The 22,452-nt window shown below is 40.8% G+C and overlaps 1 protein-coding gene across 1 annotated transcript; it reads right to left on the reverse strand.

Annotated features, from left to right (window-relative positions):
* Nucleotides 1-1,401: 1,401 nt before the first annotated feature.
* ADIPOQ (adiponectin, C1Q and collagen domain containing) lies at nucleotides 1,402-12,051 on the reverse strand. The gene is made up of 3 exons (XM_072640363.1): nucleotides 11,945-12,051; nucleotides 5,552-5,782; nucleotides 1,402-2,854 (listed from the first exon to the last, which is right to left on the reverse strand). Exons 2-3 carry the CDS (start codon nucleotides 5,775-5,777, stop codon nucleotides 2,340-2,342), a joined length of 741 nt encoding a protein of 246 aa, XP_072496464.1. The 5' UTR covers nucleotides 5,778-5,782; nucleotides 11,945-12,051; the 3' UTR covers nucleotides 1,402-2,339.
* Between the last annotated feature and the right edge of the window lie 10,401 nt (nucleotides 12,052-22,452).

Below are 22,452 nucleotides of genomic sequence, written 5' to 3' on the forward strand. Positions count from 1 at the left end.
GGCTATTTGACATTGGACAAATCACTTAACCTCTTTGTGCCTCGGTCTCCTTATCTATACAATGAGTGTGTTGGATTAGATGGCCTCTAAGGAGTCTTCCAGGGCTAAGTCTATGATCCTGTGATCTCATACTCTAGTCTTTCAAGTCCTAGTGGTTCATGGGGAAAGAAAACATACCACAGAAATAGCCTTTTCTTCACTATCGGGCAAATACCCCAAAGAGGTCAATGGAAAAAGCAGAGACTGTCTCTATTAAAATATTCATAGCAGTTTTCTTTGGGGAAGCACAAAACTGAGGCTAAGATCGGTACCTATTGATAGGGATGGCCATGCAAATTGTGATTTATGACTCTAATGGAATATGACTGTATCATAAAAAATAATGAATCAGAAAAACATAGGAGGACATGGATGAATACAGAGTGAAGAGAGCAGACCCAAGAGAAAAAGATGATGATGATAATGACTATATGACATAATAATTAAATGATTATAATAAATAATCATTAAATGATAACACTAAGAAGCAATTGAATTGTGATGGACAATTTTGGTCTTGGAGAACTGATTAACCACAATGATGACAGTTGGCATTGATATAATACTTAAAGTTTTACAAAGAGTCACATCCATTATCTCATTTGATAAGGAAATTCACCTTCCTTCTCTCAATAGAGAGGTGGGAAGCATGGGTAGGAAATGAGATCTAGAGTGCAAGATATAGGTGTGGTGTCACTTTCCATGGCTTAAATATTTTCCTTTTTTGTTGCTTTTATTAAAAGAAAAGGTTTGATGTGTAGAAGTTGGTTAATGGGAATTAATATGATGTAAAAACAAGACAACAATAAAAGTAAAAAAAAAAAGAAGGAAATGCCCCCCACTTTGGAGCATTATTGGACGCAGTGTGATCCTTGGTCCAAATCAGCAGCACACTGTGAAAGAATAGCCAGACAAAGTATGCTGTCAGATCTGTTTGTCCCATGGGGGCTCAAACAGCAAGATTTGAAAGGCAAAATACCACTGGATATGCTTTTCCTTGTTAAAAGCCCTGAGGAAATTTTCAGTGATTTCTTTCTGAGGGCAAAATGCCTGCTTGAGCTTCTGACAAAAGGCTAGGTTTTTTCCTTTCCTTCCATCCTTTTTTTTTTTTTAATTTTCAGTAATATTTTCTTTTTCCCCAATTATGTATAAAAACAATTTTTTAAAACATTTATTGGGTTTTTTTTGAAGTTTTGAGTTCCAAATTCTATTCCTCCCTCTGTCCCCCCTCTGTGAGAAGGTAAGCCATCTGATCAAGATTCTACATATGTAGTCACATAAAACATTTCGATGTTAATCACTTTGCCTTCCATCCTTTCTATAATTCATGTCTTCTTCCCCCAGAAATGAAGCTGCAAACAATCAATTTCAAAGTTTTTATTTATACTAACGATGAGTATAATTGTAGAAATGAGAATATTCAACCATTTTGAAAAGGCAAAAAAATAGACAAGGCTCTAGTTTTATCATTCTAAGTGTATGTATAGGAATTACCCAGATTTTAAAATGTGAGCTGAAATTAGGTCATCAGGTTTTATACTTTTATAGAACACTATCAGCTTCTACTTTAGTGAAGACCTTAGAAAAAGAATTAGTCCCACAATTTGGGCCTAAGTTTCTTCATCCATTCAAGAAGGTGATTAGTCTTAAGGCATTGATATGCTTTTATATGCACTTTCTCACTCTAAACCCATCATTCTGAGGAGGAGAATCTGTCTCTAGGAAATTTGGCAAGTATGGATATAAAAAGAAGGTGGCTATGTGGGAAGAGGCCAATTCTCTTAAAAATTTTTGACCTAAAGGGAGAATTAGGACCAGGGAATGAAACTATCTTCTCCGAGGGAGGAGTTATTAGGGAAGTACATTATTCATGTCGGCACTTGTTCAGAGATGCCCACTGTGAAGAGTAGAAAATTTCCTATTAGAAGAAGGTCTCAAAGTAGCCATGAATACCTGTCTCCATCTCTCTTCCAATTTCTTGACAGTCTCTTGTATTTTAGTGGGTGTTTTTATACGTTTAAATCTGAGAGTTTTCAGATGACTGGGGCTATGTATGTGCTGTGAGTGTTATCTCATCCCTTATTTGTCTCTCCTACAACACCAGATGCTGGATTGGCCAAATATAGATAATCAACAAATGGATTGAATGAAGGAGTGAGTGAGTGGGTGAATGAATAAGGTTCAGTGTCTCCAGTTGGGAAATAAAGCCAAACTCTCATATAATGTAGATCAGAGTTGTGAAAGTTGAGATTGTCTCAAGGCAGACACTTGAGTGGATTCTCTGAGGTCAAGATTGATCTTCAATCATGATAAAGAAGGAAGCCACTGAAAGTGGAGTCATTAATATTATCTGCATAGAGACCATTCTGCTCTCCATCCCCATACACCTGGAGCCAGACTTCCTCCCCACTCTCCAGGTACAATAGTACAGAGCCTGAGGCTTGGTCGACATTTTTCTCCTGGAATTGATCATAAGTGAACATGATTGCCTTGCCCTGCTTGAAGAGGCTGACCTTTACATCCTTAGTATAAACTGTGATGTGGTAGGAGAAATAATACAAGCCTGGAAAATTACAGCGGAACTTGCCAGTTGTGACGTCATAGTGGTTCTGTTCATTGTAGAAAATCTTGGTGAAGATGATGGGAACGTTGGGGACCGGATCTTTGGTGCCCAGCCCAACACTGAAGGCTGAGCGGTACCTGTGGGCTGCCTCTCCTGGTTCCCCTTTCTTCCCTGGAAGTCCAGGAAATCCCCTGGGACCTTCAACTCCTGGAACACCTATTTCACCAGGATCACCCTTGGGACCCAGCAGACCTGTTACATAAGAGAACATTAGAGCCACAGTGAACTGAGCTCATTTCCAGATCTCGTTCCAACAGAGTTCCTATTGTGTTCGAGACTCATGACCTCTCTATCCATCATGGTGGAGCTAACTGGTGGAAGAAGATCCTTAAGGGAGAGACAGCCCATATCTTCTTTTCTAGTGTCCCTCATAGTCCCTCATATATCCAGGCATGTAGTGGATGCTCAGTTAACATTTGCTTATTGGCAATTTCTCTAGCCTTATATTCCTAGGAAAATGCCCAAAGAGGCAGCTTTTATCATAGCCAAATTGTTCTCTTTTCCAATCCAGTCTATTAATCCAATTCCATTTCACTCAAGTCCAGGCAATGAGTATTTGTTATTTAGTCAGCCCAACCCTTCCATTTTCTGTCTTCTTTTCATGCGTTCTCATCTCATTTCCTCTGCCTATAATGTTCTTCCTACACCTCTCATTCATTCCATCTTCCTATACAAATTACATTGTATTTACTTATATGGACATACTGTATTCCCTAGGAAAGTGTATGCTCCTTGAAGGCAGTGTCTGTTTCCTTCCTGTCTTTGTTTCCTTGGGTCTTGCATTGTGTTTTGCCTGTAGAAGACACAGTAGATGCTTGCTGTTAAATTTACTAGTTCATTCAATCAACAAACATTTGTTAAGTACCTACTGTGTGTACTAGGAAGATACAAAGTTTAGATAGGATAGGTTGTTTTCAGGTGACCACGGTCAAAGAATTCACACCCAAGTGGATAGCCTGTAGATGGTGAACATCTAGGTGTTTAACTAGGCTGGCCCTCAGAAAGCAGATGTAGTCTGTTTCCAGGACTACACTCAAAGCCTTTCCAGAATGGGGAGATCTAAATGAGTCATGGCATAGTGCAACAAGCAATAAACAAAATACCTAGGATAATATAAATGAAAGCAACACTAAAAAATCCCTGAACTTATATTAATGAGCAATCTCAGCTCCAGGGGACAGTTCATACAATGAGAATTGGAAGGAGTCCCAGCAGCTGTCTAGTCCAACCAAACTGGTTGAGTGACTTGCCCAAGGTCCTATAAGTAATGAATATTAAAGGCAGAATTCGCATACAGTTCCTTTGATTTCAGTGTCAGAGCTCTTCTAGGTTGCATTGTCTCCTAGGGAGTCTTGATAGAGGTCTAGGGACTAGGGATGGGGAATGTTTCAGACTGTTGGATGTGGTGTCTTTGTTGACCAATTTTGTTTAATGATTTTTCTTTGTTATAAAGAAAAGTTTAGTAGAGTGGAGGTGATGAGACATAAGAAATGACTAACTTAAAAAAAAACATTCATTTTTCAAAAAAGAGAAAGGAAACTCAAGTCATTGTGAGGGATAAGATAGTTCAGAAGAATGAGTAGAAGCCTTTCCAAACAACAGTGAGAGTCAGTGGAGAATATCCATCACCAATTTATACTGGGAGAATTCTGCCCAATTTTGTAACTTCCAACAGTTTAGCAGCTCATGATGCTCACTTCCCTTCCATTGCCTACAGTCTCTGCTATACAGCATGTCATTTTATGTTCATTTTAGCACTTGATTCCATACTGCCTGCTATTATTCTCTAATTGTTTTTTGTGCCTTCTCTTTTACTCCCAGCACCAACACTGGGCTGGCTAGACAGCAAATACTCATTGCCTGGAATTGAGTGAAATGGAATTGGATCAATAGAATGAATTAGAAAAGAGACAGCATCAGAGGAGGTGCATGGTTGAGTACCCACTGCAAGGGGAAAAAAATTCAGAGTGATTGTCAAACTTGTGTCCTATTCCAGATTTTCTATTTCTTCACCAGTAGCTTTTTGCCTCCCCCCTTAATATCCTCTCTTCTGATTAGAGAGTTCCTGTCCAAGAGCACCATTTCATGAAGTGCCCAAGACATCTATGCTCATACCTTTTCCTTCTACCTTTTTTCTAGTTTCCTTTTATATGACTTCTTCCCTCATTAGAATATAAGATCGTTGAAATTAAAGATTGTCTTTTTTGCTTGTATTTGTATCAGTAGTGATGAACATAGGACTTGGCACATAAGAAGTGTTCTATCTATCTGTCTGCTATGGGTTACATAAGAAAGGCTGAAATTGTAGTAAATTTCCCTTTAAGATTTGTTGTTCAGTTGTGCCTGAGACTTCACCGTAATGGTTTGTCATTTTCTTCTCCAGTTCATTTTACAGATGGGGAAACTGAGGCAAACAGGGTGATATGACTTGTCCAGGGTCACACAGCTAGTAAGTGTCTGAGGTCAGATCTGAACTCAGGAAGAGTCCAGACCCAGCGCTCTGTGCATTATGGTACTCCCTAGCAGCCTCCTTCAAAATTACATGCCGTCTACTTGATGTATCTTGGAGGAGTCTCTCTCATTAGAATCTAAATTACTTGAGTTTTGCCTTCTTTATATCTCCAGGTTGCAACTCAATGCCTGGTACTCAGTAAGTGCATAATAAATGTTTGTTGCTAAATGGAAACTGTTTGGGGAGGGGGGGACTATCTTTGTCTTTATAGCTTAATAAATGTTGATTGATCGATTTTCAGTCTAAACTGTAGCCATCTGATTTGCTACAAAGTTCACAGTGATACTCCAGTTAACTTTAATCTCTCTAACCTGCTCCATGGAATTACCCGGAAGGATAGATTGAAACGCAGTAAAAGACATGACCCTTGAGCTCACCTGTGTCTCCTTTCTCCCCCTTCTCACCATTGACACCATCTCTTCCATCTCGGCCTGGAGCCCCATTGTAGCCAGGGTGGCCTGGGGCACCCCCCATCCAGTTAACGCAAGCCCCCTTGGGTGGTAAAGGTTGAAAATCCTCTGTGGAACGGGTGGTTCCCAAGCAGTGGGACAACATGGCCAGCAGCAGCAAGCCCAGTAGCGAACTGGTCCACGGTGCCATCATGAATCCTGGAATTCACATCCATAACATCGGTATTAAGAGGGGATGGGTGGTAACTAGGAGGCTGAGCTCATCTATGTAGGGGTGTTTCTGGGTCTCTCTACAGCTGGGTCAGCTCAGGAATGAGTCTGATTTCTTCCCACACACCTGCCCAAACTTGATTGCTATCTTGCTTAGTAAGCCTTCCCAGCTGACCCTGAATCCTTCTCTGATCTCCTGCAATTTGGACCAGTGGAGCCACACAATGTACCACTGGACCATACACTGCCATTTATTGTTCTCTAATTGTCTCAAGTACCTGAATCTCATTTTTTGAATGACACTGGATGAACTGTGAGCTTCTATGTTTTTCACCTCCTGTTATGCCCGTAACACTTAGGCATGTCTTGTTAATTGCATGTGTTAAGAAATTAACATGGATAAAGACTCAATTTCTCAAATATATAGAAAACTAAGCCAAATTTACAGAAACAAGAGTCATTCCTCAATTGATAAATGGTCAAAGGAAGTAAACAGGCAGTTTTCAGACAAAGTAATCAAAGCTATCTATAGTCACAAAAAAAATGCTCTAAATCACTGTTAGAGAAATGCAAATTAAAACAACTCTGAGCTACTACCATACACCTGTCAGATTGGCTAAGATAACAGAAAAGGAAAACAACAAATGTTGGAGAGGATGTGGGAAAATGAAAACACTAATGTACTGTTGGTAAAGTTGTATACTGACCCAGTCATTCTGGAGAACAATTTGGAGCCATGCCCAAAGGGCTATAAAGCCATACATACCCTTTGACCAAGCTATACCACTATTAGGCATATATCCCAAAGAAATAAAAAACAAAAAGGAAAAAGATCTGTAAGTACAAAAATATTTCTATTAGCTCTTTCAGTAAAGAATTGGAAATTGAGGGGATGTCCATCAATTGGGGAATGATTGAACAAGTTGTGGTATATGATTGTGATGGAATATCATTGTGCTATAAGAAATGATGAACCAAGTACTCTCAGAAAAACCTGGAAAGACTTAGATGAACTTTTATGAGCATAAGCAGGAGAACTTTGTACTCAACAACAGTAATACTGTATGATGCTTTACTGTAACAGCTATTCCCAGCAATATGATGATCCAAGACATTTCTGAAGGACTTCTGATGAAAAGTATTGTCCATCTCCAGAGAAAGAACAGGTGGAGCCTGCATGCAGATTAAAGAAACTTTTTCTTTATTTTTCTTATTTCTGTTTTTGATCTGTTTTCTTTCACAGCATGACTTACATGGAAATGTGTTTTGCAAGACTACACATGTATAATCTATGTCAAGTTGCTTGCTTTGAGAGGAGGGAGAGAGGTAAAGAATTTGGAACTCAAAATTTGAAAAAAACAATGTTGAAATTGTTTTTACATACAATTGGGGAAAATAAAACATGAAATTAAAAAAATGAAACCATCATATATCAGAGGATCATGGGTCTCTGGGGCACTACACTGGAGACCTTCTACCATGAGGATATTGAACTATTAACAAGTACTCCTTGAATCTAGTCATCCAATCAGTTCTGAAGCCATCTGAATGTATTATCATCTGTTCTCCATCTCTCCTTCTTCTCTGCAATAACAGAAGGAGATTGTATTGATAGCTCTGCTAAAATCTAGGTCAAATATACTGTAGCATTTACCTCATCTACCATTTTAGCAATATTGTGGAAAAAAATGTGATTATTCTAGCATGATCTATTCTTGACAAAATAATGCTGTTTTTCTAATCACCACTTCTCCTTCTAGATATTCAGAGCATGTCTCTAATGGTTCATTTGAGAATTTCCCCCAAAATCAAAGTTGAATTCACTCATCTATACTTTACTGACTGTTCTCTTTCCTTTTTTTAGACAGTAGGATAATATCTACCCTTCTCCTAGCTCATGGGACCTCTCCTATTTTCCATGACCTTTTAAAGATTACCAACAGTGCTTCGACACATTTTTCCAGTTCTCAGGTTCTTTAAGGACATGAGAAGGTAGTTCATTGGTCCCAGTGACTTGAATTCATGATGGGCAGTTAATAAGGGCAGGGAAGTGCTCCTTACGTTCTCTTTCCTAATCTTAGATGCTGGCCTTTGTGGGTTGTTTTTGTTCTGTTTGGGTTAAAGGGAATTCTTTTTTGCAGAAAACCAGAATGGAGCAGCACTGTTAATTAGCATTGTCCCATCCATTGGGAACAAAGGGCTTTTCCTTTCTTTGATCCTCCCTTTTTGTCCATTATAGGTTAGAGAAACCCAAAACAGGTTTGTTTGTTTGGGGTTTGGTTTTGCTTATTTCCTCTCAGACTTCAGATTGTGGTAGAAGCTAGAACTAAGACCCTTCTCTGCTCCTGGGTTTGATTCACATGGCTACTGCTTCTCCTTCTTCTGAACTTGCTCCTATATTCTTTGACCTGCTCCTTCCCTTGTCCATCCTAGATCTGTGACCTATAATTGTGTAGTGAGTGATAAAACTACTCTGTTCATTCCTGTTCCCATTGAAATGGCTTGGCATGGGTTTGAGGGTGCCCTGAACCTACTCTTGTCTTGATGCATAGTTTCTCCCTACACTGGAATGTTCTCTACATGGCCCTGTTCTGTCTAGACCCTGTCCTCAGCAGCCACAGAACTATCTCTTGTATGTTCAGCAAGGCTGGAAAAATAACTCACTGCGACTTTTTCTTGTATTGCCCATCAAGATTCAATCTGGTGTGTTTTCTGGATCTGTTTGAAGGAGTTTTGGAGGGGAGGTCATTGGATTGCATCTTTGTACCCCACCATCTTGACTCTGCCCTTCAAGGATGGTTTTTTATAACTTTTGAGGAAAAGTTTACCTAATTAATGAATATTAGAATATTACTTTTATCAGCTTTCCCCTTCAATAAATCTGTGGTACCCTTTCCCAGAAATATATTCACCCCCAGTAGGAAGAGCAAACAAGTCCAGTTCACTCATGTATATAAAGCATACGGTCAGCATACATATGTAGAGGGGCATACATTTAGGGAATATGTATGGTGAGTACTCCTGCATGTAAGGTACCCAATGCTGCTCACACAGCAGGTTTGCCACTGATTTCCAGTAATTTCACTTTTCTGCTCTGTGACTCAACTATCTGCTGGGTAAAACATCTATCTCCCTGGTTCCCCACAGTTCTCTCTGCTGGACAATTTTCGCTGCTTTCACCTTCTGGGCCCCAACTCTAACCTGTGTCTTATGTCACCTATTCCCCATAATAGGAGGAGTTGACTCTGTCCTTTCTCACTTCTTCGGATAACCCAGCGTCCAAGTTTCAGCTCTTAGATAGCTAGGCTCTTAACAGTTAAGGACTATGTGTTATATAACTCAGACAGACGACTAAAGAAAAGCTGTTTTGTTGCCCTAAGGAGACAGGTCTTTTAGCAGACCTATTTTAGAGCTAAGCTGTTTTAGAGCACAAACCATCCAGGAAACTAATCAGAGCTTAGAAATATAGCCTTTGGTATTCACTTCTTTCTCCTAGCAGGATCAATATCACTGACCTGAGCCTCTAAATGATTTAGGGTAAGAAAGCACCTTTTAGCAGATTTCAGAAAAATTTGGAAAGACTTACATGAACTGATGCTGAGTGAACAGAACCAGGAGAACATTGTAAACACGCAACAGCGACATCGCATAATGATCAGCTTGGATAGACTTAGCTCTTCTCATCAATGCAACCATCTAATACAATTCCAAAAGACTCATGATGGAAAATGCTATCCACATCCAGAGAAAGAACTATGGAGTCTGAATGCAGATCAAAGCATGCTATTATCTCTTTTTTAATTGTTTTTTTCTTTTTCATGGTTCTTCCCTTTTGTTCTGATTCTTCTTTCACAACATGACTAATGTGGAGATATGTTTAACATGATTGTACATGTATAGCCTACATCAGATTGCTTGCCATCTTGGGGAGTGGGGAGGGAAAGGAGGGAGAGAGAAAAAAATCTCGTATTCAAAATCTTTCAAGAATCAATGTTGAAAACTATCTTTACATGTATTTGGAAAAAAAAGATAAAATGCTATTATAAAATGAAAAAAAAGTCCCCTTTAACTGTAGTCGGGTTTTAAATGCCAACCTGCATTCCTCTTCAAACTTTTTGGTTTTTTGGTTAGGGGGAGAGGAATTCCATTTCAATAAACTTCCAAAGGTCTGAAGGGCTGGTGCTTCTAAATCACCATGCTTTTCCTCAGTTCAAGATCACTTAACTTTCTCATGTATGTGAATGAATGGGGATAGAGGGTCAGCAAAAAGAAATCATTGCTGCTGCCAGACTGAAGATGCTCAAGTCCAGCTCACATGCCTTTTCTCAATTCTTGCCCTTTGCACACAAAGGTGACTAGAGGTAAACCTCCAAGACTAGGAATTACCCAGATCTTTGGAGTCAAAATCCAATGTCCTTTTCCCTCTGCCATTTTATTTGCATGGTTGTCCTCTTATTATTATCAAAGAAGGCATAAACTAGGAAGATATGTGGAATATTACCACACATTGAGACACAGAACTGGAAAGGGCCCTCTCTTCCAGCTCTTTCATTTTACAGATGAGGAAACTGAGGCATAGAGAGATTAAAGGACTTGCCCAAAGCCATACAGGTAGTGTGTGTGTGTGTGTGTGCGTGCTTGCGTGTATGTATGCAAGTGTCTATGTATGTATGCAAGTATGTGTGTATATATGCAAGTGTGTATATGTGTGTTTTTGTATGTGAGTGTGCATGCATGCATGTGTATATATGTATGCATGTGTGTATATGTGAATGCAGGTTTGAGGGGTGGGTTTGAGGTCCTCTGACTCCACATTCAACAGTCTTTCTATCCACAATGTTTCCTCTTTGAAAGAATCCAGGCTTTTCCCTTATCTCCCCAACTCCACCTTTCTAAAAAATGACATCTTTTCTTTCTACATTGCCTGAATTCCCCCCAAATCTTTCCCTTATTCTTCACCCTATTTCTTGGACACAGAACACAGCCCTTCTTTCAAGTGTGGTAGGTTTTTTTTAAGGATTTTGCTACTTATCACTCCAGGGAACTCTACATCAGGTCCGAAAGCAACCTAGATTGAAAATTGCAAGGCATCTGGCAACTTACCATTCCCAGTGTGTGTCCCAGACTGTTTTTTAAATCTCCCTAGCTTTCCCTTTCTCCACTTGCCTGGGCTCTTTTTTCCTAATACTGTTCTCAGAGCCACCTCTAGCCCAGTAAATAAATATAATAAGTAATATAAAAAAATTATATAAAAGATAAAAATATTTAGTGTTCTCTCTCCCCTGAATGCTTCCAGAGCTACCTTGGAAATGCTCCCCCCTACCCCAATACCAGCAGTGAGTACCATCCCAATACTCTTTCTCCCCCCAATCTCAGCTAGTTCCCTAGACCCCAGAGTGGCCCAAGAGGGATAACTTAGACCCATCCAGCCAGAGCTGAAAAGAATTTACATCTCAGAGAAACTTCTAGGCTGGAGATGTCTAAATTAAGTATCCCTTCACTTCAGGTGAGAAGGTCATCTGAAGTTATTTTTCCATCGCCCCACTCTTTTTTTAAGATGAGGAAGCTGGGGCCCAGAAACTTAGGCACCCTGCCCAAGGTCACGCAGCAAAGCCGGGACTCAGAAGGACTCCTCCAGACGCCAGCCCAGTGTTCTTTCCCTGCACCTCAGTGCTTTGTGCTTCGGAAACTTCTGTTTTCCGGAAATTGGCCAAAGTATTTCTTAGCTCTGATAATTGTTTTAACACTTTCTGGAATGGAAACTTGTACAGACAGACATTCTGGTCAAATAATAATGGTTTACCTTGCACGTAGATTTCGGTATGGATTTCTTTGTCCCTCCAGTGGTTGGATTTGCTTCATAATTAGACTGATTATTAAAATACTGTATAGAGATATAGATATAGATATACACACATATATGTGTATAAATACATGTATCCATACATATATCCATATGTGTGTATATATGTGTATGTGTATATGTACACACACACACACACATATATATTTTCCTTTTCAAGTTCACAGACCCCCCTGAATTCTATCCACAGATACTAGGTTAATAACTCTTTCCCTATAGTCTCCCATACTATCATTTTTCAGCTCTAGCACAAGTTGCAGGTTACAGAAGCCCAGAAATGCTCTTACCACCAGTTTGCTTTTGTGTCTGGTTTCCTGGTTGGTCCGTTCAGATGTATGGAGGAAAGGAGAATGGGGCCACCAACCTGAGACCTCCAGGGGCATATGACCCTGTCTTTTATACTCTTTTCCCATTGGTCTTCATATTTGGAACAAGGATCACCAATCAACTCCCATCGCATCTGGGTAGCTGTCTCAAACCAAGGCCCTTGGGGATCCTGGTGTAATAGTCTCAGAAAGAGATAGTGTTGACTTAGCGAGGTTTAAGCCAACTGAAGCGTCTTTCTTGGAATTCCTGTTGGGATTTTGGTAGGGCTTCTAGACCTCTAGGTTCAGTTGGCAGGGCCTGAAACCTTACAACAGCACCATGTGGTTGGGCAAGAAGAAAAAATCTTTTTAGTGTTTAAGGGTGAATTTCAATTTTAAGTGCTCTTTCCAAAAGAACCACAAAGCACTCATTGCACTCTGAGTGTCTCCTACAGAAACCTATCCAACTAAACAGGCTTCAATGAGCTTAAAAAGAGGAGGTTAAAAACCCTTGAATTTTCCAGGTTTAAAGGAATCCGAGAGTGAGGGAAGAAAGATGACACATGTGGACCTGGGCCTTCTCCTTATGCTCGATCAAATAATGCTTTCAGTATAATATGATGTTTCAGAGGGATAAATAATTCACCAAGTCTTTTACTGTTCACCCTTGTGTGCTTAGCTTTCTTTTCATCTATTGTTTGAGCAGACAGGAGGAGACATGATCCCAGGTCTTGAGAAATTTTCAGTCTTTTCTTTTTGATGAAGCAAGATTCTATTGGGCAGGCAGCTGAGAGGGTAGCTATTTGGAAATTAAATGCTTTTAAAAATAAAAAAATTATTGTGAACTTGTCAATCATTCAACAAACACAAACATTTCAATATGTGAAGAAAAAGAAAGAGGAATATGCTTCTCTCCTTTAGTTTGCTTTTTTAGCCAGTGTATTATATATAGATAGATAGATATCTATATCTATCTATATATATATATCTACACATACACATACACACACACACACACATATATAATTCCTCTATTTTGTTTTTGTTTCTTCTGCACTTTTTGTTTTTTTCTGTGCATTTGAAAATATTTTGTTGATGCTTTTTTGGGTGTATCCATTGCTACTGCTATCCTACATCCTCCCACCCCCTGACAATGGAACTGTCCAAGCAAGGAACTTATAGACTGTGCTCTTTGAGTAGGAACAATGTAGGCTATGTTCTTCTTTCTCCAGGAAGCTGCTACTTTGGGAAACCCCTTTCCCTCTCCAGAAGACATCATTGCCAAAGTTCCCTTTGAGGGATGCCTTCAGCTCCTACTGAACAGGGAGCCCTTATACTTGGAAATTCTTAAGTTTGGTATCATTTGTGAGGGTCTGTCCAGGAAATTTCTTTCCTTTGGCTAAATTTTGGATCATTCTCCCTAGGGAACTTGGAATCTTTCTTCCTGCACACAACGAACATTGTCCAGGCTGAATGGGCAGTCTTTTTCTGCCATATGCATTCTCAGGAAATCTAACTCTAAATGCTACTGTTGATTGATCTGGGAAAGGTCACTCTCAGGACCTCTTCTTTGAGCCACAGGTAAGCACATGCCTATTTCTGCTTTGAGTTCCTTTAGTTTTGGAGTGGTTTTCTCCCCACTGTTACAAAGAGATATTTACTGAGAAGGCATAGCATGAACAGAAGTACAAACATTTTCTCCCAGTACCTAGAATCACCCTCTCCCTTATACTACCTTATTCCCTAAAGGAAGAGTGGGCTCAAACTTAACAGACCTTCTATGAACATTTGCCTAATAAGTTCACTTCTGAATTTGGCATAACCGTTGGATGAGCGTGGGCTGTGCTAGGAATTTGTCTGTTGGGAAATTCATCTGCTCTCTCAACCTTTTGAGGCTCACAAGGCCATAGCTGTCCCCACTATTCTGAAACCTAAAAATCAGGTAAGAAAAGAGGCCTGCAATCATGTTCATGTGTGAGCTGGAGTGTTTTAGATTAGGACCTGAAGCATCTTTCCCCACTCAGAAGTTTACAATGTGCTTTTCTTAGTCAGAGTTAGAGAAGACAGAAGAAACTCACTGGTAGATTAGGTCCTTTTGTAAGCATTCTCATTTCCTCCTCAACAGTCAGCCATGGGCTTCTGCTGCCTGGGTAAGGCAATTCCAAAGGACTTATGCTAAAAATGTTATCCACCTCCAGAGAAAGAACTGATGAAGTCTGAAAGAAGATTAAAGCATGCTTCTTTTTTACTTTCTTTTATTTTACCTGGTTGTTTTTTTGGTTTGTTTTCTTTTTCAACATGGCTAATATGGAAATATGTTTTGCATAACTTCATATGTATAACTTTTATCAAATTACTTGCCTTCTCAAGGTGGCAGGAGGGGAGAGATGGAAGGAAAGAATTTGGAACTCAAAATTTTAAAAAAATGAAAGTTTATAATGTATATGTATAACCTATATCAGATTACTTACCATCTAAGGAGCGAGGAGGGGAAGGAAGGAAGGACAGAAATTGGAACCCAAAACTTAAAAAAAGGAATGTCAAAATTGTTTTTACATGTAATTGGGGGGAAATATTATTTTCAATGAATATTTTTAAATTATTTTACATGTAATTAAGAAAAATGAAAGCTGGATGAACCTGTGACACTGAGGTCTCCACTAGAAGTTCTTCCCTCTCACTCCAGAGGAGGGAGACTCATCTAATGTTCTCAGTGGTTCCTGTCACTCACTGGCCAATCTATCAAGCAACATTGGAATAGCTGCCCACTAGTTCTGGGCATGATGTGGATTGATTGGCAGAGGAGTCAGCCAGCAACACTTCTGGAGCACCACTGGTGCTCCTCTCTGCATCTTGGTTCATCTTCAGGCTCTAGAAAGGAGATCTTTGGTGCAGTAGAAAGAGAACAGCCTCTGGAATCAGATGAGCTCCATTAAGAGCTTGCCTAATCTTTCATTTCACCTATCTAGGTCTCAGTTTCCTCATCTGTGAAATGAGTGAGTTGAACTACATGACCATGAAGGTCCTTTCCAGCTCTAAACCTGTGTTCCTGTGATATTATGAAAGTATTTATAAGTGGGCAGGCAGGTGGCGCCATAGTGCATAGAACCCTAGTTCTGAAGTTGGGAAGACTCATCTCCCTGAGTTCAAATCTGGCCACAGACACTTACTAGCAGTGGGAACCTGGGCAAGTCACTTAGCTCTGTTTGCCTCAATTTCCCCATCTGGAAAACAGGCTGGAGAAGGAAGTGGCAAACCACGTTAGTGTTTTTGTCAAAAAAAAAAAAAAAACCCAACCAGGGTCACAGAGAATGGGACATGACTGAAACAACTGATCAACAGAAATTTATAAGTGGTGATGGCCTTATACTACTGCTTAAATGGTGTGAGATAATGGGAAAACTCTTACTCCTGAATTTTCTCTACAGGCTTATCATGTCTAACATTCTTCCATTAAAGCTCTTTCCTTTGAGTTAGAGATGCCCACTGATTAAATGCAAATGCCTCTGGGAGGAGAAAAAGAAAGAAAGAAAGAAAGGAAGAAAGAAAGAAAGAAAGAAAGAAAGAAAGAAAGAAAGAAAGAAAGAAAGAAAGAAAGAAAGAAAGAAAGAAAGAAAGAGAGAGAAAGAAAGAGAGAAAGAAAGAGAGAGAGAAAGGAAGGAAGAAGGAAAGAAAGGAAGGAAGAGAGAGAGAAAGGAAGGAAGAAGGAAAGAAAGGAAGGAAGGAAAGAAAGGAAGGAAGGAAGGAAGAGAAAAGGAAAAACACCCTTCATAAATAATTTGTATCTTATTATGAATGAATTTCACAGTTATTTCCAAGAAGATAGGTGGCTAAGTAGGATCCTATAGGAATGAGACCTAAGGCAAGTGCATGGGGTAGGGGGAAGGAGAAGGCAAGAATCACCAGCAGAGAAAGGGGTCTCAGTAGCAGAAAGAGCAACATTGAATGGGGCATGGGTTGGTCTTAAAAGCAAACTTCCCCTTTTCCAACATTTTGAAGCCCATGAGCTGACCATCTTCTCCCTATGGAATGTTAGGTAGCGCCAGAGTTCTGAGAGAGCTTTCTGGACCTCGGCAGAATTTTTGTTGGCAAAGATTGTATTTACTGTTCTTGAAGGAATTCTAGTCTTTCCTGTTTTGCAAGGCAAGATGACTTTAGCCCCTAAATCCACATCAAGGTTGAGCTGGGAGCCCAGATGACAACCAGTGGTCTTGCATCAGGGTGCTATTCTGCAATGCTGGGGGGAAAGGGTTTGTACCACAAAGTTCATCATATGGAAACAGCCACCTCCCTAGAGGACATTTTTAAAGACTGTGATGGGGAAGAAAGTACTAGATAGACTGACTCAAGGCTTTTTCTTTTTCCTCTCATAATTATCTGCTCCAAAGAGGAAATACTAAATCTAGAGGAAAAGAAATAAAAGTTGTTATTTCCTTCAAGGTAGCATGCCTGCAATTCAAGTAGTCATTATTATGTATGTGGGTTAATATGACTGGCATTCTCTAAATATGATTTCAGCTAGATAGTTTTTTCTGTACAATTTTGCTTTTATATAAAAAAACTAGACCTTGTTAATAAGACAACAATGAAAAACTCACTGCTAATTGCTAAATTAGAAGAAATTATGTAGAGGCAGTGTGATATAGTGGGTGTAGAGCTGCCCTTTCAGTCCTGGGTTCTAGTCTGGCACCTACTAGTGTGACTACCTGACCTAGTGTGTCCCTGGATTTGACTAAGTGGTCCAGCCAATTCTCTAAGATTATAGATTGTAGAATAGTTGTGGATCTGTGCTGGTGTTTCCTCATCATGAATTCCCTTAGGAGTTATTTTTAATCATTTTAGTCTTGTCCAGCTCTTCCTGACCCCACTTGGGGTTTTCCTGGCAAAGATACTGGAGTGGTTTGCCATTTTCTTCTCTACCGCATTTGGCAGATGAGGAAACTGAGGCAAACAGGGTAAAGTGACTTGCCCAGGGTCACACAGCTAGTAGGGTCTGAAACTAGATTTGAACTCAGGGAGATGAGTCTTCCTGACTTCAGGTCTGTTATTCTATCCACTGGGCCACCTAGCTGCCCCAAAATTCCTTACACCAATGAAAGCACAGGTCTGGACTAAAATAAATCACCAGATAGGTAATACACAGTGTAAAACAAGAGTTAAGGAAATGCAAACACCTAGGCACAATACTTAACAGACCGTTGGTGCTCCCAGAGCAGGACTATGTGTTCTAACACAGTCATGAGCAAAAGGATTGATGTTTAGCACACCTGTGCATACCTGGCATGTGTTTTTTGCATGCCTTTGTTAAAAATGTTCTCAATAATCCTTAATTGCTATGAATTAATATTTACCCTGAAAAAATTCATCCTTTTCTTTATACTTTTTGAACTGAAAAACTTCCTAGGATGTGTGCATGTTTTGGTGGCATATAAAACAGCTTTGTGTACTTTAAAACACTGTTATTTTTTTAAGTGTAGTTCCAGCCCTAGGCAGTCTTGGATGTTCCCTAAAGGACAGCCCTGTTACTCTGTATAGCTGTAGTGGATATAACTGGATTGGTCCAGAGACTTCTGGAAGAGAGAAACAGAAAAGGAGAGAGATAGGGAAAGAAGAGGTGATGGGGTTTCACACATGAATTAGACTAAATATTGTCTGAGATTCTTTGAAATTCTCTGACAGATGATAACTCATATTTATAAAGCACTTGAATCAATTAATCTGTCAATCGACAATCATATATTAAACCCTTACTATATGTCAGCCACCGTTAGGGTCTGGAGAGTCAAAAAAGTGAATCAGTCCCTGTCCTCAAGGAGCAGATATTCTGTCATGGAGACAATATATCTGAATCAAAGTATATACGAATTTAAGCATTTACATGATGCATACAAGTTAAATATAATGCAGTTTGGGAGAGGAAGCAGCTAAAGGTTTTTACAGGAGAGACAGAGCTCTGATGAGTTGGTCAAGTGAATGGAGAGCTGCTCCCTTGCCTGGAACGAAGCAGGGGGTGGGGAGGTGGGGTAGGAAGATGTTCTGACTTGTTTTTGCATGACTAATCACTCTTGGCTCTCAGAGGTCTCTCTGGCATCTCCCAGTCCTGATCTATTAACCAACAGCAGCCCACCAAAGTCTCAGAAGGAGGGACTAGGAAGCAGACAGCAGGAGACTGGTTACATAGCTCTCTCCTGTCTACTTCCATGGAATGATCGATCAATCAACAAATGTATTTGTGTTAATGACATCATTTATTAATATCAATAATTAATAATAAATATTTATTAAGCCTCCACATGTGCCAAGCCTGTGCTAAGTGTTGGGAATCCAAAAAAAAAAAAAAAAAGGCAAAAGACTAGTTGTAGAAATTCAAGTTCAAAAATGTCATCATATTGGTGAACTCCCTATTTAAGACTCTCATTTCTTTAATAGCTCTTTATAGGCGGTGAGTCCAGAGACTCAGGCATAGACAGGTAAATACAAAACACATGCAAATAAATACCAAGTAATTTCCTGGAGAGAACGAGAGAGAGAGTACTGGCAATCAGGAGTAAGAGTAAAGGTCTTTGGTAGTCCAGGGGATGGTGTCTGAGCTGAGTCTTGAAGGGAGCTGGGGGTGCCATGGCACAGATGAGAAAGGACAGCATTCCAGAAGTGGGCATCAGTTTGGGCAGGGCCACGGAAGCAAGAGTTGGAATGCAGACTGTGAGAAGGCGGGGGAGTAACATGCAAATCTGAGAAAATATCTTGGAGTCCGATTGGGAAAGGCTTTCCAGTGCTTGATAGGAGAGTTTGGATTTGACCCCAGAAGCCTAGGGGGCTGCTGAAGTTTCTCAAACTTGGTAATGGTGTGGCCAGGAATATTGTTTTGGCAGCTGTGTAGAGGATGTATTGGGAAGGGGAGAGACTGAAGAAGATTTCTAAATCCAAAGTCCCTTCCAGCTCTGAATCTACGATTCTATGAATCTAAGAAAATCCCAGCCTCTGATTGTCCCCATTTTGTTCTGAGTGTGCGTAGGGGAAGGGACCTTGAGGGAGAAAGGGAGGGATGGACCCAGGCTTCTTGAGAAGGGCCTAGAATAGTAATCTAGATCTTTGATTTTTACTCAGCAACTTGCAATGAGCTGGAAAGCATTGGTTTTCAATCCTCCTTGGAGGCATTCAAGGAGGCAATCCTTGGAAATCAACACTGGCTCTGGAATTTGAAAGGTTGACCTTGGCCAGGACAGATAGAGGTTTTAGTCTGGGGTAGGATGGGAAAGGGGGGAAAAGAGGTGTGTGTGTGTATGTGTGTGTGTGAGTATGTGTGTGTGTGTGTGTGTGTGTGTGTGTGTGTGTGTGTGTCTTTGCGGCCTGGGTACCATGACATCTGCCCCTAATTATAGAAGACAAGAGGGAAGGAGAAGGAAAGAGGTGGAAGGATCTCTCATTTTATGTAAAAGGTATGAGAAAGTGATGAGCGATTTGAATTTTTGTAAATGAAAACTAGCCCTCTCCCTGACTTACATTGCTGGTCCAGAGATGGTTTCTTTGGTTCAGTGAACTCCCAGATGAAGTATGTCCCACTACCAATGCAAGTTGGCACCTTTTCTACAATCTTGTTAAAAAAAATTAATATGTTATTTTCCCCCGATTACATGTAAAGATAATTTGTAACATTCATTTTTAAAAATTTTGAGTTCCACATTCTCTCCCTCCCTCTATTTCCTGCCCCCTTAGTGAGAAGATGAGCAGTTTGATATAGGTTATACATTGTGGTTATACAAAATATATTTCCGTATTAGTCACGTTGTGAAAGGAAACACAGATCAAAAAAAAAAAAACCCAAGAAAAATAGTTGGTTTTTTTTTAAAGTATGCTTCAATCTGCCTTCAGCTCCATCAGCTCTTTCTCTGGAGGGGGGTAGCCTTTTTCAGCATAAGTCCTTTCACTGTTTTGCTGACCTCCATGCACTTAACGAGTTGCCTGTAGCAGTGCGACTCGGGGTGACTTGCCCAGAGTTTCCCAGTCAGTAGGTGTCAAAAGAGTAACTTGTATCTGTGCCTTCCTGGCTCTGGGACCAGCTCTCTATCGTCATATTACGTGAAACATATCTTCGTCTTTGACTATTCAAAATGGTTCTTGACACTTTCAGTTTGAAATATTTCTTACCCTTATCTCTCTTAGGAGGCAGCGTGGAGTAGACCTTAGTCAGGAACACGTGGGCTCCGGTCTGGTCTCTGACACTCTCTGACTGTGTGAGCCTGGGCACTTTACAGATGAGGGAACTTAAGTGACTTATCTGAGATAAAAGGTAGGATTTGAACTCAAGTCCTCTGACTGGATACTCTATTGGCCCATGCTGCCTCTGGTGACAGATAGTGGTGGTAGGCAAACTGGGACATATGAAAACAGCCCCTGGAGGTGGGACAAGGCCTGAGGGTAACTTGCATGGGGCAGACTTCCTTTGCCCTGGCTCACAGCTAGCTGATGCTTTTTGGAGCCCCTATTATAGAACAACTGCTTCCATACCAAACTCATAAAATCTCAGCCTCCCAGAGTGGGAAGCGAGCTCAGAAAAGCCCTTCCCAGGGACAACAGCTCATAAATAAATTTGCAAGTCAATCATATTTTCTTAGCCGGGCCAGGAAATCAGGATGTGGGGTGTTTATTGAAGGGTAGCTTAGAGAGAAGAAAGAAGAGGCTTAGGTGGGCCTCCCTCACAGGCTTCCGTTTTCAGTTCTCTGGCCTCAGACATTTGCATCCTGCGACACTTCCTTTCATAATCTCTGTTTCCCCCTCTCAAATGAGCAGCTTTCTAAATGATTTCCTGTAGCTGAGGAGGAACCCTTCCTGAGGCCTCGAATCCGAGGCCTGAGGTCAGACAAAAAAACAGGTCATGGGGGACTCCCTTGGGTCAGTTAGTTGGCTGCAGCAAAATCCTGAAGCCCCAGCGTTCTTCAGGGGAGCCCCCTTGCTCCCTTCTCAGGCCACTCCCTCAGGCACTGATTTCTCCTCGGCTCATTCAGGGTCCTCCTTTTTTAAAAGGCAGACAGAGAATCGCAGTTGAGATGAAATAAGGAAAGAAAGAGCCTCAGAAATGACCTAATCCAACCCCTTCATTTTACAGATAAGAAAACTGAGGCAAGGGCAGCTACACAAGTAGTTTTGGTCAGACTAGGGACTTGAGCTGAGGTTGGCTGACTCCTGGATCCCAGTTTCAAACAAACAGTCCTTTTGCCGCAGACACCTTTGCACACCTGACTTCTTCTTTGGGGAGGCCTAATCTTTGTACCCAGCATCTGGTGGGGTAGGAAGAGCTCTGGAATTAGAGCCAGAGGTCCTAGGCTCGAACCCCAGTCTGGCTCCTTCTTCCCTTTATGAAGGAGGGCAAGGCATTCAGTGCTTCTGGACAAAATGATGGCAAGGGGTTTGATGATTTTGGAGGTCCTTTCCGGCTCCCCATCTATTCTCCAATAGCCATGGGGCTCATGCTGGTCTCACATCTTCTTAGAGTGGGTGTATATGTTCCTAGCAGTGTATAGGGCAGAAGGAAAAGGGCTGGTGAGTAGGAGCCGCTCTCATGTGGGTGACACCTTGTGTTTCAAGGGTCTAGTCAGTTAACCCCTTGTAGGAGGGCTTTCCTTAATCTGCATGGAAGGAATAAAATGACTGGAGGTACCTGAAGCAATGGCTCTTAAATGAATTAAATAAAATAAGAGGCAATAAAACCTTATTTTAGTTTAGCTCTGGATCCCCATGCTGAGAATGTTTCCAGCAATTATGAAAATTTCTCCCTCTCTCTGTCTCTCTCTCTCATTTTTTCTCTCTTCCTACCTTTCTTTCAATCTCTCCCTTTCCCTATTTCTCTCTCTCCCTCTGTCTCCTCTCTCTCTCTTTCTCTCCATCTACCTCCCTATTTCTCTACTTCCCTCTCTCCATCTCTCTCTTTCTCAGTCTCCATCCCTCTTTTTCTCTCTTTCCATCTCCCTCCCTCCATCCTTTTCTGTCTCTCTTTCTGACTTTCTGTCATTTTCTTCCTTTCCCCTCACCCTGTCCTTCTCCACCCCTTTAGTCTGCCCCCCCTCTCCTTCCCCACTCCCCATACATCAGGATTTCAATTGCATTTAACCTCTAAGGGCACACAAATCAATGTAGTTATAATGATCACACAACCTTAGTGAAACCAATTTCTTTTAAAGCAAGAGGCAAAACAGAAAATAGACTTGGTTAATGAGGACTGGAAGGGCAGAGTCATCTCTCGATAGAGAACAAGAAGGGGAGAGGGGGAGGCAAAAGGTCGAAGTGTCGAATTCACCAGATTCTGAGCCTGGAGAACCATAGGGACAGTGTTCGGCACCACTCTGTCCAGCTTGGGTTCAGTGTCCAGGCACATAGTCTCAGTGTAAGAGTCTGAAGCTGCTTAGTGTGAGTTAGCCCTTGACTCAGCGCACCCTGGAGATTTCCAGCCTGTGCCCCAGGTGGCCAGCTCCCACAAAAGCATTCTTGTACAG

Source organism: Notamacropus eugenii, chromosome 2 (assembly GCF_028372415.1).
Source record: "Notamacropus eugenii isolate mMacEug1 chromosome 2, mMacEug1.pri_v2, whole genome shotgun sequence".
Lineage (NCBI taxonomy): Eukaryota > Metazoa > Chordata > Mammalia > Diprotodontia > Macropodidae > Notamacropus > Notamacropus eugenii.

What these genes read in the sequence shown, in the direction of transcription:
- ADIPOQ (XM_072640363.1), bottom strand. Translation starts at nt 5,777, where the DNA reads ATGATGGCACCGTGGACCAGTTCGCTACTGGGCTTGCTGCTGCTGGCC. An exon ending in GGGGGAGAAAGGAGACACAG is followed by an intron (nt 2,855 to 5,551) that starts GTGAGCTCAAGG and finishes CTTATGTAACAG; the next exon opens with GTCTGCTGGGTCCCAAGGGT.